At 36.7% G+C, this 19,769-nt stretch overlaps 1 protein-coding gene across 31 annotated transcripts in view; it reads right to left on the bottom strand.

The window, feature by feature from the left end:
- Positions 1 to 19,769, bottom strand: part of hts (adducin 1-like protein hts) — a 250,350-nt gene that overhangs the window by 39,422 nt on the left and 191,159 nt on the right. For all 31 annotated transcript variants that reach the window (XR_011713512.1, XR_011713493.1, XR_011713516.1 and 28 more), the window contains exons 12-14: positions 9,453 to 9,569; positions 8,996 to 9,284; positions 5,744 to 5,872 (exon numbers count right to left, since the gene is read on the bottom strand). Coding sequence is in view for 2 of the 31 variants with exons in the window: in XM_071668198.1 (XP_071524299.1) it covers positions 5,744 to 5,872; positions 8,996 to 9,284; positions 9,453 to 9,569 (535 nt within the window). In the remaining 29 variants the exon portion in view is untranslated. The remainder of the gene's footprint in view (positions 1 to 5,743; positions 5,873 to 8,995; positions 9,285 to 9,452; positions 9,570 to 19,769) is intronic.

Below are 19,769 nucleotides of genomic sequence, written 5' to 3'. Positions count from 1 at the left end.
ACAGAAAGCTATGAAACTATCAGATACCATTTTGATGATGAAGTAAAAGTGGGGAATTTGTGGTTATAACCAAATGACTTGGAATCATCTAGCCAGGAGGTACCTAGGCAAGGTAAAGAACTCAGACAAGGTGGAATTCACAAGGTTATTCTTCAAATATGATGAATCAAAGGAAGAAAAACAAAGAATACAATCAGAAGACAAAAGACTGGAGACACCAAACAAGGAAAGAGGACAGATAAGCCCTGCCAGAACCAGAGAGAGGGCAAGAATGTTGGGAGATGGTAATGTCAGACTAAAAGTAATGTATCGAAAAGTTGATGGATTAACAGTTAATGGTAAAGTGCTGGAACTCATTGACAGTGGAAGAGATGGTGCACTTCATGATGTTGTAGTAGTGGTAAAAAACCTACAATACAAATAAAATCTCAGCTGTTTTGTCCAGGGGGATACATGATAATAAGGAGGGAAAGAGAAGGGAAACGAGGGAAGGAATGGCCCTCTTAATATAAGATGGCCTTAAGTTTCAGGAAATAGTACAGGATAGCCCATTCAGACAATACACAACAGAAAGATTAACTGTGGGGAAGAAGTGCATAGTAGTGTTAATCTTATCTGATCCTCCAAAAATCTGCAAATACCCATACCAAATATGCAATGATAATAACTGCATCATCATGACCATACTACTGCCTTTGCCCTTCAATTTAGTTTCACTCTAGACCAGAAAATCTTCGTAGGTTTCTTCCATCAGATATACCAGAGGATTCTTCTCAAAATGGCTTGAGGACAACAACAAAGTGCCTCAGGGTTCTATTCTGGAACCATTAACCTTCATATCTGTTAATGACTTACTAATCTGAATAGACTCCTCCCTAAATAAGTTTGCTGTTGAAACAATGGTCATAGGGAGGTGAAAAGCATGGAGAACTGCACCACCTTCCAAAGAGACAAACTTCACTAGCGATCCAATACATGGTTGATGAAGTTCAAACTGAGTGAATGTAAAGTAATGAGGATGGGTCATAGTGAAAACAGGTATTGTATGATTATGATCTAACAGGAAACAAGTACAGGAATCTGTAAGAGAGGTTTGAATGCTGATACTGTTCCTAACCCATCACCACAGTCCCAGCTTGGGAGAATAGTTGAAGAGACTAACTGTCTGCTCGCAAAAATTAGAATAGCATTCAAGTTCCAGGGTAAGGAAATATTCAGCAAGCGGTTCACATCACACATAGGGCCAGAACTAGAATATGTTTCCTGAGTTTGGTTACTGGACCTAAAGAAGAACAAAGAAATAATAGAGAAGGTCCAAAGGAGGGCAACAAAGATGGTACCAGGATTTAGACAACTGGGTTACATGGAAAGGTTAAAGGCTTTAAATTTGACCACCTTAAAAGAAAGAAGAGTGAGGGGTAACTTGATCACAACCTTTTAAGTTTCTTCTTTCTTTCTTTTAAACTATTCGCCATTTCCCGCGTTAGCGAGGTAGCATTAAGAACAGAGGACTGGGCCTTTGAGGGAATACCCTCACCTGGCCCAATTCTCTGTTCCTTCTTTTGGAAAATTAAAAAAAAAAACGAGAGGGGAGGATTTCCAGCCCCCCGCTCCCTCCCCTTTTAGTCGCCTTCTACGACACGCAGGGAATACGTGGGAAGTATTCTTAATCCCCTATCCCCAGGGATAGGGGATTAAGTTTCTAAAACAATGAAATAGACACTGAAAAGTTCTAGAAATGTCAAAAAAGAATGACTAGAGGAAATAACATGAAATTAAACAAGAAACTTAACAAAATTGATGAGAGGAACTATCTTTATAGTATAAAAGTGATGGATGAATGGAAAGACTAGAAGCTTTGAATCTGCCCAGTTTGGAAGAGAAAAGAGTGAGGGATGACCTGATCACAACCTTTAAGCTTAACAAATCAACATGGCAGACAGTGAGCAGTTCTTCAAGAGATGCAGGATTAGAACAACCAGAAGAAATAGCATAAAAATAAGCATGAAACTTGTTTAAAAACGTGTGAGGAGCTATTTTCATATCATAAGAGTGGTGGATGAACTGTACAGAATGACTGAGGACATGGTAAATTCAGAGAAGTAGTATAGCAACAGAAAAAGTTGAAGTGATGGAGCCATATAAATGTAACACTCTTTCCTCTTACAATACAAACAGATAATTACACACAAAGGGGAAGACTGGGTGGGCTGTATCTAGTCTGCCAAAAAGCATTTCACGCTATGTTGCTTGGGAGGTACAGAAGCTGGATCACCAAGCAGGAATAAAGATTATCATTGTGGAAAAGATGAAAAGCCTTGTCAGACAAGATTCCACAAAATGGGTTGAAGTCACCAGGGGAGCGCCATGGCATTCTTTCCTTGGATCGTTACTCCTCTTGATATGTGTAAATGGTTTTCCACAAAGTATGAACTCCTACATGAATATGTTTGGAGTTGATGCAAAGCTCATGAGGGAAATGAAAAGCATGGAGAACTGCATTACCTCGAAAAGGAACCTTAACAAATACATGGTAGATTAACTTCAACTAAAGTGAATGTAAAGTAATGAGAACTGGTCACTGCAAAAGAAGTCCTTGATATGATTATCATCAAGCAGGATACAACCTACAGGAATCTGTTTGTACGAAAGACATGCAAGTCAACAATGTCCCTTACCTGGTGCCAGAGTCTCACCTTAAGAGAATAGTTAAGGAGACCACTGTCTGGTAACAAATATCAAACAAAACTGTCAAACTGTGTGCAAATGCATATCAAGTTCAAGGATAAGAAAATATTCAGCAAGAGCATTAGGTAGAGACATTAGGTAGAAATATAAGTACGAGCATTAAGTAGTAGTAGCCAGCAGGAACATTAGATAAGAACCTCTGCAAACACTGTGCTAGAGTTTCCCTCTGCCAGTGACCTGTTAAAGGTGAGGCACTAAAGGCTTAGAATCAGCACTGGAGTTCTCTAGGTATGGAAACTATTGCCGTGGCCACCTCAATGACGGAGTTCCAGTTGGAACAGGCATCAGATATGGATAGATAGACAGACGTCCACAAATAAGGCCAAAACTTTAAAATGCTTCTCAAGTCTGGACAACACACCTAAAGATGTTATAATAAAAGGTCCTGAGGAGAGCAACAAAGATGGTTACAGAATTAAGAAAGCTGGGTTAACAAGGCTTAGCTACAATCCTTAAATCTGCCCCCCTTGGAAATAAGAGGAGCAAGGGGTGACCTGATCACAACCTTTATGTTTTCAAAATAGATAAATGACACAGACAGTGAACAGTTCTCTGGGAGAAGTTGGAAAAGAATAATCAGAAGACATAGCATGAAATTATGAAAGAAGCTTGTTAAAAAACGTGTGGAGGTACGCTACCTCGCTAACGCGGGAGACAGCGACAAAGCAAAATAAAAAAATAATATACGAATGGTGAATACGGCTAATGCAGAAAGCATATTAAAATACAAGACGTGCAACACATAATTTTCAAGAGGCATGGCTCCACAAGTGTAAAATCCCCTTCTTGAACAGTACAAACAGAAAATTACTATGCACTCTTATAAATGATAGAGTCAAAATACACTTGGAAATACTCTAGCTCCTCACTCTCATCTATTGCTTAAGTACCCAATCACCATAAGATTACACCTATGTACCTTAGGTGCAAATATTAGTACTATTCTATTCCAAATGACCACACAAAGGCTGAGTTCGAGGGTAATGGGGATGTGGGATGGTGGGGTTCCGCACCGGCCCCATCCTTTTTGTATCCACTAAAATCACTCTCTGAGTCACTCACTTCTTCACATTTCACCTGTTTTCCTTTTTCACTTTCCTCACTAGCTAATACATGTGATTAACAGCATTCCATCTCATCGCTTTAGTCATCCAACAAGCTACGTATTTTCCATGGGACCACTGTACACACAACAGAAGAAGGCAGAAACTTGCATCTACAATGGTGATTCTAGGGGTACTTAGAAAAAACAAATTCCACACCTATCTGGCAATGATTGAGACCTCTATGATACCATAATTAATGGGAGGCAGAAAAAGTTCAAACATCTTATGATGATATCACTAGCTAAGAAAGAACACATTTAATGCTGGCTGCCATTTCAGGGTTAATGACGGGAATAAAACATGAATACCAATATTCAAGTATGAAGTCTGCTGGGGATTAGAGAGCCTGGGAAGTGAGTCAGTTGTTGTTCGCTGATGATACAGCGCTGGTGGCTGATTCATGTGAGAAACTGCAGAAGCTGGTGACTGAGTTTGGTAAAGTGTGTGGAAGAAGAAAGTTAAGAGTAAATGTGAATAAGAGCAAGGTTATTAGGTACAGTAGGGTTGAGGGTCAAGTCAATTGGGAGGTGAGTTTGAATGGAGAAAAACTGGAGGAAGTGAAGTGTTTTAGATATCTGGGAGTGGATCTGGCAGCGGATGGAACCATGGAAGCGGAAGTGGATCATAGGGTGGGGGAGGGGGCGAAAATTCTGGGGGCCTTGAAGAATGTGTGGAAGTCGAGAACATTATCTCGGAAAGCAAAAATGGGTATGTTTGAAGGAATAGTGGTTCCAACAATGTTGTATGGTTGCGAGGCATGGGCTATGGATAGAGTTGTGCGCAGGAGGATGGATGTGCTGGAAATGAGATGTTTGAGGACAATGTGTGGTGTGAGGTGGTTTGATCGAGTGAGTAACGTAAGGGTAAGAGAGATGTGTGGAAATAAAAAGAGCGTGGTTGAGAGAGCAGAAGAGGGTGTTTTGAAGTGGTTTGGGCACATGGAGAGGATGAGTGAGGAAAGATTGACCAAGAGGATATATGTGTCGGAGGTGGAGGGAGCAAGGAGAAGAGGGAGACCAAATTGGAGGTGGAAAGATGGAGTGAAAAAGATTTTGTGTGATCGGGGCCTGAACATGCAGGAGGGTGAAAGGAGGGCAAGGAATAGAGTGAATTGGAGCGATGTGGTATACCGGGATTGACGTGCTGTCAGTGGATTGAATCAAGGCATGTGAAGCGTCTGGGGTAAACCATGGAAAGCTGTGTAGGTATGTATATTTGCATGTGTGGACGTATGTATATACATGTGTATGGGGAGGTTGGGCCATTTCTTTCGTCTGTTTCCTTGTGCTACCTCGCAAACGCGGGAGACAGCGACAAAAAAAAAAAAAAAAAAAAAAAAAAAAACAATATTCAATATATGGAAGCACCAAAGGATGCTTCATGTGGCGATCAATTCATTTTAAATTACAAGGAAAAAGGTCAATCTATTTTGCATAGTTTACTTATATTGGCCATACTTTACTGTTTCAGTATCTAAACTGCCAATTCACATTATATCTACTGTACATAACCCATAAAGATTTCAACTCAATGCTTAAAAATTATGAATTAGGCTTCCTCACAAATCTGAAACACCTAAGTAAATTCATTACAATAAAAACACATCACAATGATAAATAAAAGAAAACAAAATTGTAATGCCACTTGTAACTAATCGGTGGCAATCTATACATTATACATGAAGATACAACAACTTGATATTCAGATGCACAACATGATGATGGGACCAGAGCAATTTCAACATGACCAGACTTTGTCCAGACATAACTAGTGGTAAGCAATCGATAAAACTGCAAAGAAAGATTTTTGTACACACCCAACATTTATTAAATATCAGATATCAAATCTTTCAATCAGTATGAACATTAAATAAGGAACTCAAGACCCACCTTCTTGATCAGAAGTAGGACTGGTAGGGGCGGTGGTGTTGAGAGTGGAGTCTTGTATAGAATCATCCACTACATCTACCTGAGCTCGTTCTGGTGTAATATTCATCTTTTCTATCTCTATCTCCTCAACTGAAATATAAATGTCCTTAAAAGCACTGACCAATATCTGATTATCTGAAAACATCCTCACCTGGTTTTTACTTTTTTCTCTATCAAGTCACCTCCTATATTCAAAGAAAGATGATTCATAAAAGGTACTGATTCAACTGCATGCATCACTGTATTTTGAAAATCCTCAAGCACCTCCTCATGATCCATATATACGTAAAAATCTAAACTTTACAATCAGCAACAAGTGAGGTCTACTTCTCAAATCACCAGTTTACCCTTGAAGATGAGAATTATCAATTTGTTGAGAATTATCAATTTGGTCTCTAATTATCTTATAGAATCACTTCTCAGTGATACCAGCCAGCTGTGTAGTACCTTTTCCTGGTCCTCTGTCTTATAGGGAATTATGATGTATGCCCTTTTCCATTCCACTCCACTGGCACTTTGCCTCTCCAGTGATATCTTTAAGAGCATTTCGAGAGGTCTGTCTAGTGCGTCCACACAGATCTTCAGCACATATGTTGAAATTTCATCTAGACTGTGAGCCATGTATGGGTCAAGAACTTTTGATATTCTGTTGATATTTTTTCTTGATTTTTTGCATATTTAGTTGCTGTTTCCCACATGATTAAGGTAGAGCCAGGAACAGATGAAAAAAGGCTGCATTTGCTCATATCCATTCTCTAGCTGTCATACATAATACAACAAAACCACAGCTCTCTGTCAACAACCAGGCCCCACAGACCTTTCCATGGTTTACCCTGAATGCTTCACATGCCCTGGTTCATTACACTGATAGCATGTCGACTTCTGTATACCACTTCCACTTCACTCTATCCCATTCATGTCTTTAACCCTCCTGTGTGTTCAGGTCCAACTCAAAATCTTTTTCACTTCATCCTTCCATACCCAATTTGGTCTCCCCATTCTCCTTGTTCCCTCAACATCTAATACATACATCCCCTTAATCAACCCTTATTCATTTTCTCCACCTCTTCAGCTCTTTCAACCATACTCTCATTACCACACCTCTCTTTTAACCTTTTACTACTTACTCAGTCAAACCCCCAACACCACATATTATCCTAAAACATTTCATTTCCAAACCACCTCCTCACAACCTCATCTATACCCCAAACCTCGCATCTACATAATATTGTTGGGACAACTATACCTCCAATCATACCCATTTTTGCCTCCAATATAATGATCTTTATTTCTGCACATTCTTCATTGATCCTAGAACTTTCACCCCTCATCCCACCCCATAAAACACTTCTGCTTCCGTATGCTGACATGTCCACTCCCAGGTATCTAAAATACTTCACTTCCTCCAATTTTTCTCCATTCGAACTCGCATCCCAACTGAACTGTCCCTCAACCCTGCTATATCTAATACCTCTGATTTTATCCACATTTACTCTCAACTTCCTCCTTCACAAACTCTTTCAAAGTCAGTCATCAACTTCTGCAGTTTCTCATTCGAATCTGTCATTAGTAATGTATCATCAGCAAACAAGTGACTCACTTCCCAGGCCCTGACTTCCCTACAGACTGCACACTCACCCCTCTCTCTAAGGCTCTTGCATTTACCTACCTCGCCACCTTATACATAAACAAATAAAACAGCCATGGTGACAACATACACCCCTGCCAAAGACAGACCTTCAATTGGAATCATTCACTCTCCTCTCTTTCAGTTTGTAAACATGCCTTATATCCTTGACAATAAATTCCTACTGCTTCTAACAGCTTCCATCCAGTACCATATATTCGTAAGACCTTTTCTAAATATATCAACGTTTTCTGAGACCTCTCTATTTCATCTTACTGGTGTTGAGGATACGGTGTCTTTAACTGTTTCAAACATCATCTCCAAACTAATGATCTCAGTTGATTTGTGCTTTGCTTCTTCCTCATTTTTTCTTCTTTTGTGAGGGTTATGTACAAGTGCATTCACACCAAATAATAGGATAAACCCTGAAATGCCTAACAGAAGGAACAGAGAAGGAGGCCATGTGAGGATTTTCCCCCAAAGGCTCAGTTCTCTGTTCTTGATGCTACCTCGCTAAAGTGGGAAATGGCAAATATGTGCGAAAAAAGGACATTTCCTGAAAAGATCTTCAATGAAAGACAGGGAACTGGATGTAACAGAAGCATTTCCTTAATGGAATTTGTATAAATGGAGACTGGTCTTCATGGACAAATCAATCTAGTGTGTTAATAAAAAAAGTTAATAAGTGTTTTAATAATCATGGTAGTACATGTTTCATGTAAGAGAACTACAATGAAGATGAGATGAGGATGCGTGAAAGTAATGATATAGAGGCTGCATGTACCTGATCCACCCTACTGAGTTACTAATGAAGTAATGATGATAGACAGATATGACAGTAAACATAAATCAACTGAACTAAGATTAACAAACAGTTGAGTACCTATCTAGCCTAAAATACAAGCTGTTACAATTGATTTCAAAGTATGAAAGTAAGATGGTGTTGGATGAGCGTGAAGTATTAGCTGATGGAAGCAGGTAGCCTGCATTCACCTAATCTGTCACACTTACCCACTTAACTTTGCAGGCACTTTCTGCACATAGATGAAATCAACCCTAAGTTCCTTGAGACTGGTGCCAATAAATAAATATGCATGAATGAACCCAAACATCCCAGACCAAAGGAAAGCATGGAAAAGGTGTACTAACAAAAATACAAAAACTAAAGCCTTACACACTACCACCATGATGGTTTTCAGTATAACCTGCATAACAACATGTGGTTCAATGCCTCATTTTGAAGCTCTGCAGTTACAAAGTTATTCAAAATATGCATATCACATTTTTCAGATTTCTCCAACCACTGCACTGCATTTCTCCTCATTCACAAGTTCTCTCAGTCAAACTTCTTTTCTCAAAATAATGAGCAACCCATCTTACTTACTTTCCATTTTTCTGCCTCCTATAATTCAAAAAAACCATTATAGGAATCCTCTTCAATAGGTTGCATTCCACTCCTCACTTACATAAATTCTTTTAACTCACTCTTTAACCAGCCAAAAGATATTTCATTCTTGGTACATCTAAAATGTTCCAGTTTTATGACTGGGCTTCCTTCTCTATAATTATATGAATTTCAAACTTACTTGGATCCCCTCGTTGTTTGCGTTCTACCAGTTCCTTATATTCTTCTAATTCCTGATCAGTGATTGCATCAAAAGGATTCTTGGCATATGGCGTTTTATAAACAACAGCATTATGCTGGAAATCTCTCTGAATAATTCCCTTGGATGCAGCTCCAACCATAATAACATGATCAGTGGCTGCAGACATGCTCGCATCCTGCATGCGTCGTGCCTCATCCCAGGTGACTCCCTCAAGAAGGTGTGATGTGGGGCCTGCACTGATGTTCCCAACACGACGGTTTTCTTTAATCTGGAGAGAATGATCATCAGACTTGCAAAATCTTAAGATCAAAAAACACATCTGATATCAAAGGGGAATTTGAAGAAATTAAGTTACTCCTCTATATTTTTCATATTTCTTCATAAACTCAAATCAAGTTTTCAAACACATGGGAACACAGCATGAACAGCAACTTACCATCTTTTGGACCGTCTTGAACTCCTTGGGGTTGGTATTGGGAGGAACAAACTGCAGTGCAGAATCCAATCTGACTGGAGTTGAAGTAGAATGTGTGGGAGACCCATCAGCCACCCACTGTTGGTGCAACAAAACAAAGCACATTAGGGCCTGGCCTCATACCCTTTTTAGGCATTGTAGAATGGCTTAGCATCTGCTCATTAATAGGCGACTGCGTTCACTGCAATGCATTGTGCCTGTTTCCCTAAATGTCAGCAATTTAGCTAATGATCATACTTTTGTTAATCACTACAGGGCTCAATAAATATTAGTGGGAAAAAAGTGATAAAACAAGAATCATGATCTACCTTAATGCACACCACAAAATGCGAGGCCCTTTGTGCTTGGTTTTGCGAGTTAACTGCCAGTCATGCAACCAGCAGTGTTCAGTCACCAGTAATAAGAAACAGGCACAACATAGACCAATAAAGGTGAGCATGGTATATCTTTTATAATAAAACAGTCTGATAACCATTACTTGTAACCAAAATGTGTATCATCACCTTTACTGATCTTATCTAAAGTATAATAAAAGGTGTTTATATAAAACATTATTTTATTTGAAGCCAAGAATACGATGAACACACAAGGCAGGAGTGACAGCATTTCATATGTAGAAAAAGCACAAATATGCACCTGTACAAACCTAACTCCATTAATACACTAATCAAGAATATCTTCCTGGTAATTTTCACAATCTGTAGAATGTTTCAACAGCCAAGAAGGAAAACATTTTCAATTATTCGAAATACCACACAGATCATCATCCACAGTAATCAGTGCAAATATGTCTATTTTCTTTCAGTTTTTAGTTGTTAATATGAAATACACATGTTGCTGGATGGCTTAACTATCAAACTCAATAATTCATAATCACATTCACAAACCTGTTTAACACCATATAATATAATCACTCCTAAACAGTAATGAAATGAAGATACACATATGAATCCTCTTGAATATTTGAATATATTTCTAAGTTAGTTAACAACTAAACAGTAAGTGAATCAAGTTAAGAATTTGACATTAATTTCCAAGAATACCAAACCAAAAATATTAAAGACTGACATATGTTAAATTATGTCAGTGCAGAATGATATCTGGGGGTATAAAGACTGTGCTGACTGAGAGGGAAAATAATTTAACAGTGTTTAACAGACTGTGTCCTAATATATAAAGCTGAACATTTCATATGCACATCTGACAACAAAACTCAGTTTTCATAAAAATATCAACTTCTAGGTACCAAAAATTCCATGTCAACATAAACTTTTTTTCATAAAAACTATTCATATAAATTCTGAAGTTTACAATCTTGTTATCAGGTTGAAAATTAAAATCTCCATAATATTCATACATTTAGAAAGCAATACAGAAGAGGAGGAATTCCATCCCCTCACTACTGCCCCTCTTAACAGCTTTCTCCAAGCATAATATGCTCTTACTTTCCTTCTCAGTCCCTTATATGGGACTCCTGTAGCACAAAGGTAACCTGCAACATCATCTAAGCAGAACCACAGGTAAAAGAAAGTGATGACTATGTTCACCTTTCTGTGCTGAGTGCAATACCAATGAGGAGCATGAGTTCAGTGTCTTCACTAAGGAAACAGCACCCTGGGCATGAGGCACCTTGACATTATGTTGAATTAGTGTTTGTAATTCCATTAAGATGTGTGGTGCCCTGAACACAAGTGAGAAAGGATAACTTATATATATATATATATCCAGGGAAAGTAGTTTCATTTGAGTGTATGTACGGTGGGGTGGAGTTCAAGACTTGGTTGGTAGGGCAATTGTTCAGTGATAGTCAGGTCCTTTCAGTATGTATAAGGTTATCAAATTTGTGTTTGCTGGAGGAAGGGAATCTGGGGATATAGAGTGTTAAAGTCTGAAGTTTGGTTTATAATTAGAGGATAATACATTGATTATGAAGTGATTTGGATGAGAAGTATCAAGTGCTACAGCAAAGAAATAATTGCCTAGCATATTAAGGTGAGATCATATTTTTGTTTTGTTGTGAAGGTTTTGAATCCTTTAGGTTGCTAGGCAGCCAGTAAAGTCCTGACTGCTCTGTTTTATGAGGATAATGGTCTTGTTATACCGTATTTCTTTTTGACAGGGTGGATGATCATACAGGTGAGGCATAGTTTAACAAAAGATGTTCAAGGATTCCGTTTCTTAAAATCTAGTTCCAGTTAGTGTTCTGAACAAAATCTGATTTGTTTCTGTGATGATTCAGTGATGTGTGGAGTGAATAACATGTGTCATATGTGATGCCTAAAACAGTTTGTGCTTGGTTGAATGGGAGCAATTGGCTATTCAAGGGTATGGAAGAAGTGCATGTTGGATTTATGCCCATCTGAGGTTATCAAGGTAAGTGAAGACTTGAGTGAAAATGAAGGCATTCTATTCCAGGTGAGTTATTGTTTTAACTGTATAATGCAGTTTTGCATGTGTATTGTTGTTTCTGTGGTGTCAGGATACTGAGGTGTAAGTGTAAGGTCAACTGCATATGAAAGGACCTTCATTCTGCCGTTTGTAGAAGATAACTTAAGGAGGTCATGTTGGAAAAAGTTAAACTCCCCAGACATGTAAGAGGTGCCTTCTTCGTCTTTGTTCTGGACATCATCCATAACTACAGCACTGCAAACACTACTTCATATTATCTCAAGACCTTATACATACATACATAATGCAACCACCACTCAAGGCAGGGAACACTTACTACTCAACTACCTTGCACTTTCCCCACATATGCACAAACATCCAACACTTTACGACTATTGGTCCCACCAGATGGATGCAGCCAGCTTCCTAAAAGCTGCAGGGCCCTGATACAAGATAGAAGGGACTCCTGAGGCAGGAAGACAAGGTGTGTGTGTGTGTGTGTGTGTGTGTGTGTGTGTGTGTGTGTGTGTGTGTGTGTGAGTGTGTGAGTGTGTGTGTGTGTGTGTGTGTGTGTGTGTGTGTGTGTGAGAAAATGAGGCCATTTCTTCATCTGTTCTTGGCACTACCTTGCTAACCCTGGACACAGAATAAGTGCAAGTGGGAGACCAAATTGGAGGTGGAAGGATGGAGTGAAAAAGATTTTGAGCGATCAGGGCCTAAACATGCAGGAGGGTGAAAGGCATACAAGAAATAGAGTGAATTGGAACAATGTGGTATACCGGGGTTGATGTGTTGTCAATGGACTGAAACAGAGCATGTAAAATGTCTGGGGTAAATCATGGAAAGGCCTGTGGAGCCTGGATGTGGATAGGGAGTTGTGGTTTCAGTGCATTATACATGACATGCTAGAGACTGAGTGTGAACGAATGTGGCCTTTTTTGTCTTTTCCTGGCACTATTTCATATGTGGCAGGGTGGTGATGGGAATGAATGAAGGCAGCAAAGTATGAATATGTATATGTGTAAATATATGTATATGTGCGTGTATGGGCGTTTATTTATATACATTTGTATGTGGGTGGGTTGGGCCATTCCTCGTCTGTTTCCTAGTGCTACCTCACTAACGCAGGAGGTGGCGGTTAAGTATAATAATAAAAAATATATAATATATATAATAATAAAAATTTATTTATTTTGCTTTGTCGCTGTATCCCGCGTTTGCGAGGTAGCGCAAGGAAACAGACAAAAGAGATGGCCCAACCCACCCCCATACACAATGTATATACATACACGTCCACACACGCAAATATACATACCTATACATCTCAATGTACACATATATATACACACACAGACACATACATATATACCCATGCACACAATTCACACTGTCTGCCTTTATTCATTCCCATCGCCACCTCGCCACACATGGAATACCATGCCCCCTCCTCCCTCATGTGTGTGAGGTAGCACTAGGAAAAGACAACAAAGGCCTCATTCGTTCACACTCAGTCTCTAGCTGTCATGCAATAATGCCCGAAACCACAGCTCCCTTTCCACATCCAGGCCCCACACAACTTTCCATGGTTTACCCCAGACGCTTCACATGCCCTGATTCAATCCACTGACAGCACGTCAACCCCGGTATACCACATCGATCCAATTTACTCTATTCCTTGCCCGCCTTTCACCCTCCTGCATGTTCAGGCCCCGATCACTCAAAATCTTTTTCACTCCATCTTTCCACCTCCATTTGGTCTCCCTCTTCTCCTCGTTCCCTCCACCTCCAACACATATATCCTCTTGGTCAATCTTTCCTCACTCATTCTCTCCATGTGCCCAAACCATTTAAAAACACCCTCTTCTGCTCCCTCAACCACGCTCTTTTTATTTCCACACATCTCTCTTACCCTTACATTACTTACTCGATCAAACCACCTCACACCACACATTGTCCTCAAACATCTCATTTCCAGCACATCCACCCTCCTGTGCACAACTCTATCCATAGCCCACGCCTCGCAACCATACAACATTGTTGGAACCACTATACCTTCAAACATACCCACTTTTGCTTTCCGAGATAATGTTCTCGACTTCCACACATTCTTCAAGGCTCCCAGGATTTTCGCCCCCTCCCCCACCCTATGATTCACTTCCGCTTCCATGGTTCCATCCGCTGCCAGATATCTAAAACACTTTACTTCCTCCAGTTTTTCTCCATTCAAACTTACCTCCCAATTGACTCGACCCTCAACCCTACTGTACCTAATAACCTTGCTCTTATTCACATTTACTCTTAACTTTCTTCTTTCACACACTTTACCAAACTCAGTCACCAGCTTCTGCAGTTTGTCACATGAATCAGCCACCAGTGCTGTATCATCAGTGAACAACAACTGACTCACTTCTCAACCTCTCTCATCCACAACAGACTTCATACTTGCCCCTCTTTCCAAAACTCTTGCATTCACCTCCCTAACAACCCAATCCATAAACAAATTAAACAACCATGGAGACATCACACACCCCTGCCAAAAACCTACATTCACTGAGAACCAATCACTTTCCTCTCTTCCTACACGTACACATGCCTTACATCCTCGATAAAAACTTTTCACTGCTTCTAACAACTTGCCTCCCACACCATATATTCTTAATACCTTCCACAGAGCATCTCTATCAACTCTATCATATGCCTTTTCCAGGTCCATAAATGCTACATACAAATCCATTTGCTTTTCTAAGTATTTCTCACATACATTCTTCAAAGCAAACACCTGATCCACACATCCTCTACCACTTCTGAAACCACACTGCTCTTCCCCAATCTGATGCTCTGTACATGCCTTCACCCTCTCAATCAATACCCTCCCATATAATTTACCAGGAATACTCAACAAACTTATACCTCTGTAATTTGAGCACTCACTCTTATCCCCTTTGCCTTTGTACAATGGCACTATGCACGCATTTCACCAATCCTCAGGCACCTCACCATGAGTCATACATACATTAAATAACCTTACCAACCAGTCAACAATACAGTCACCCCCTTTTTTAATATATGTATATATGAATATATTTTAATATATGTATATATTTATATCTATTTATCACACTTAATCGCTATCTCCTGCGTCAGCGAGGTAGCGCAAGGAAACAGACGAGGAATTGCCCAACCCACCCATATACACATGTATATAAGTAACGCCCACACACACAAATATACATACCTATACATCTCAATGTACACATATATATACACACACAGACACATACATATATACCCATGCACACAATTCACACTGTCTGCCTTTATTCATTCCCATCGCCACCCACCACACATGCAATAGCATCCCACCCACCAGTGAGGTAGCACCAGGAAACAGATGAAGAAAGACCCATCCACTCATACATACACATATATACATACATGCACATACATGTACATAAACACATCAACATATACATACACACACAAAGGCATTTACATACATACACATGTACATATTCATACATGCTTGCCTTCATCCATTCCTGGGGCTACCCCGCCCCATAGAAAACAGCATCGACAACCCCCACTTCAGCAAGGGAGTGCCAGGGGATAGAGGAGAAAGAATACTTCCCACATATTGCCTGCATGTTGTAGAAGGCAACTAAAAGTGGAGGGCCAGGAAATCCTTCCTCCAGTTTTTCTCCATTCAAACTTACCTCCCAATTGACTTGACCCTCAACCCTACTGTACCTAATAACCTTGCTCTTATTCACATTTACTCTTAACTTTCTTCTTTCACACACTTTACCCAACTCAGTCACCAACTTCTGCAGTTTCTCACATGAATCAGCCACCAGTGCTGTATCATCAGCGAACAACAACTGACTCACTTCCCAAGCTCTCTCATCCACAACAGACTTCATACTTGCCCCTCTTTCCAAAACTCTTGCATTCACCTCCCTACCAACCCCATCCATAAACAAATTAAATAACCATGGAGACATCACACACCCCTGCCGCAAACCTACATTCACTGAGAACCAATCACTTTCCTCTCTTCTTACACGTACACATGCCTTACATCCTCGATAAAAACTTTTCACTGCTTCTAACAACTTGCCTCCCACCATATATTCTTAATACCTTCCACAGAGCATCTCTATCAACTCTATCATATGCCTTCTCCAGATCCATAAATGCTACATACAAATCCATATACATAAACATATACACAGGCACATATTCATACTTGCTTGCCTTCATCCATTCCTGGGGCTACCCCGCCCCATAGAAAACAGCATCGACAACCCCCACTTCAGCAAGGGAGTGCCAGGGGATAGAGGAGAAAGAATACTTCCCACATATTGCCTGCATGTTGTAGAAGGCAACTAAAAGTGGAGGGCCAGGAAATCCTTCCTCCAGTTTTTCTCCATTCAAACTTACCTCCCAATTGACTTGACCCTCAACCCTACTGTACCTAATAACCTTGCTCTTATTCACATTTACTCTTAACTTTCTTCTTTCACACACTTTACCCAACTCAGTCACCAACTTCTGCAGTTTCTCACATGAATCAGCCACCAGTGCTGTATCATCAGCGAACAACAACTGACTCACTTCCCAAGCTCTCTCATCCACAACAGACTTCATACTTGCCCCTCTTTCCAAAACTCTTGCATTCACCTCCCTACCAACCCCATCCATAAACAAATTAAATAACCATGGAGACATCACACACCCCTGCCGCAAACCTACATTCACTGAGAACCAATCACTTTCCTCTCTTCTTACACGTACACATGCCTTACATCCTCGATAAAAACTTTTCACTGCTTCTAACAACTTGCCTCCCACCATATATTCTTAATACCTTCCACAGAGCATCTCTATCAACTCTATCATATGCCTTCTCCAGATCCATAAATGCTACATACAAATCCATATACATAAACATATACACAGGCACATATTCATACTTGCTGCCTTCATCCATTCCTGGGGCTACCCCGCCCCATAGAAAACAGCATCGACAACCCCCACTTCAGCAAGGGAGTGCCAGGGGATAGAGGAGAAAGAATACTTCCCACATATTGCCTGCATGTTGTAGAAGGCAACTAAAAGTGGAGGGCCAGGAAATCCTTCCCTCCAGTTTTTACTTTTTAAATGACGAAACAGAGAATGGGGCCAAGTGAGGATCTTCCCTCAAAGGCTCAGTTCTCTGTTCTTGATGCTACCTTGCTAAATCAGGAAATGGCAAATATGTATGGAAAACAAAAAATATATATGTGGACTCAGTGGTGTAGTGGTTAGCATTCCTGACTGTGATACATTCAGAGGCTGCTAGGGTTCAGCTGAAGAGGGTGTTGAAATGGTTTGGACATATGGAGAGAATGAGTGAGGAAAGGTTGACAAAGATGACATATGTTAAATTATGTCAGTGCAGAATGATATCTGGGGGTATAAAGACTGTGCTGACTGAGAGGGAAAATAATTTAACAGTGTTTAACAGACTGTGTCCTAATATATAAAGCTGAACATTTCATATGCACATCTGACAACAAAACTCAGTTTTCATAAAAATATCAACTTCTAGGTACCAAAAATTCCATGTCAACATAAACTTTTTTTCATAAAAACTATTCATATAAATTCTGAAGTTTACAATCTTGTTATCAGGTTGAAAATTAAAATCTCCATAATATTCATACATTTAGAAAGCAATACAGAAGAGGAGGAATTCCATCCCCTCACTACTGCCCCTCTTAACAGCTTTCTCCAAGCATAATATGCTCTTACTTTCCTTCTCAGTCCTTATATGGGACTCCTGTAGCACAAAGGTAACCTGCAACATCATCTAAGCAGAACCACAGGTAAAAGAAAGTGATGACTATGTTCACCTTTCTGTGCTGAGTGCAATACCAATGAGGAGCATGAGTTCAGTGTCTTCACTAAGGAAACAGCACCCTGGGCATGAGGCACCTTGACATTATGTTGAATTAGTGTTTGTAATTCCATTAAGATGTGTGGTGCCCTGAACACAAGTGAGAAAGGATAACTTATATATATATATATATATATATATATATATATATATATATATATATATATATATATATATATATATATATATATATATATATATATATATATATATATATATATATATATATATATATATATATATATATATATATATATATATATATATATATATATATATATATATATATATATATATATATATATATATATATATATATATATATATATATATATATATATATATATATATATATATATATATATATATATATATATATATATATATATATATATATATATATATATATATATATATATATATATATATATATATATATATATATATATATATATATATATATATATATATATATATATATATATATATATATATATATATATATATATATATATATATATATATATATATATATATATATATATATATATATATATATATATATATATATATATATATATATATATATATATATATATATATATATATATATATATATATATATATATATATATATATATATATATATATATATATATATATATATATATATATATATATATATATATATATATATATATATATATATATATATATATATATATATATATATATATATATATATATATATATATATATATATATATATATATATATATATATATATATATATATATATATATATATATATATATATATATATATATATATATATATATATATATATATATATATATATATATATATATATATATATATATATATATATATATATATATATATATATATATATATATATATATATATATATATATATATATATATATATATATATATATATATATATATATATATATATATATATATATATATATATATATATATATATATATATATATATATATATATATATATATATATATATATATATATATATATATATATATATATATATATATATATATATATATATATATATATATATATATATATATATATATATATATATATATATATATATATATATATATATATATATATATATATATATATATATATATATATATATATATATATATATATATATATATATATATATATATATATATATATATATATATATATATATATATATATATATATATATATATATATATATATATATATATATATATATATATATATATATATATATATATATATATATATATATATATATATATATATATATATATATATATATATATATATATATATATATATATATATATATATATATATATATATATATATATATATATATATATATATATATATATATATATATATATATATATATATATATATATATATATATATATATATATATATATATATATATATATATATATATATATATATATATATATATATATATATATATATATATATATATATATATATATATATATATATATATATATATATATATATATATATATATATATATATATATATATATATATATATATATATATATATATATATATATATATATATATATATATATATATATATATATATATATCCAGGGGAAAGTAGTTTCATTTGAGTGTATGTACGGTGGGGTGGAGTTCAAGACTTGGTTGGTAGGGCAATTGTTCAGTGATAGTCAGGTCCTTTCAGTATGTATAAGGTTATCAAATTTGTGTTTGCTGGAGGAAGGGAATCTGGGGATATAGAGTGTTAAAGTCTGAAGTTTGGTTTATAATTAGAGGATAATACATTGATTATGAAGTGATTTGGATGAGAAGTATCAAGTGCTACAGCAAAGAAATAATTGCCTAGCATAT

This window comes from Panulirus ornatus, chromosome 12, assembly GCF_036320965.1.
Source record: "Panulirus ornatus isolate Po-2019 chromosome 12, ASM3632096v1, whole genome shotgun sequence".
In the NCBI taxonomy this organism is placed as follows: domain Eukaryota; kingdom Metazoa; phylum Arthropoda; class Malacostraca; order Decapoda; family Palinuridae; genus Panulirus; species Panulirus ornatus.
Note: the sequence above shows the minus strand (reverse complement) of the source record. Positions and strands in the feature narration are given on the sequence as shown.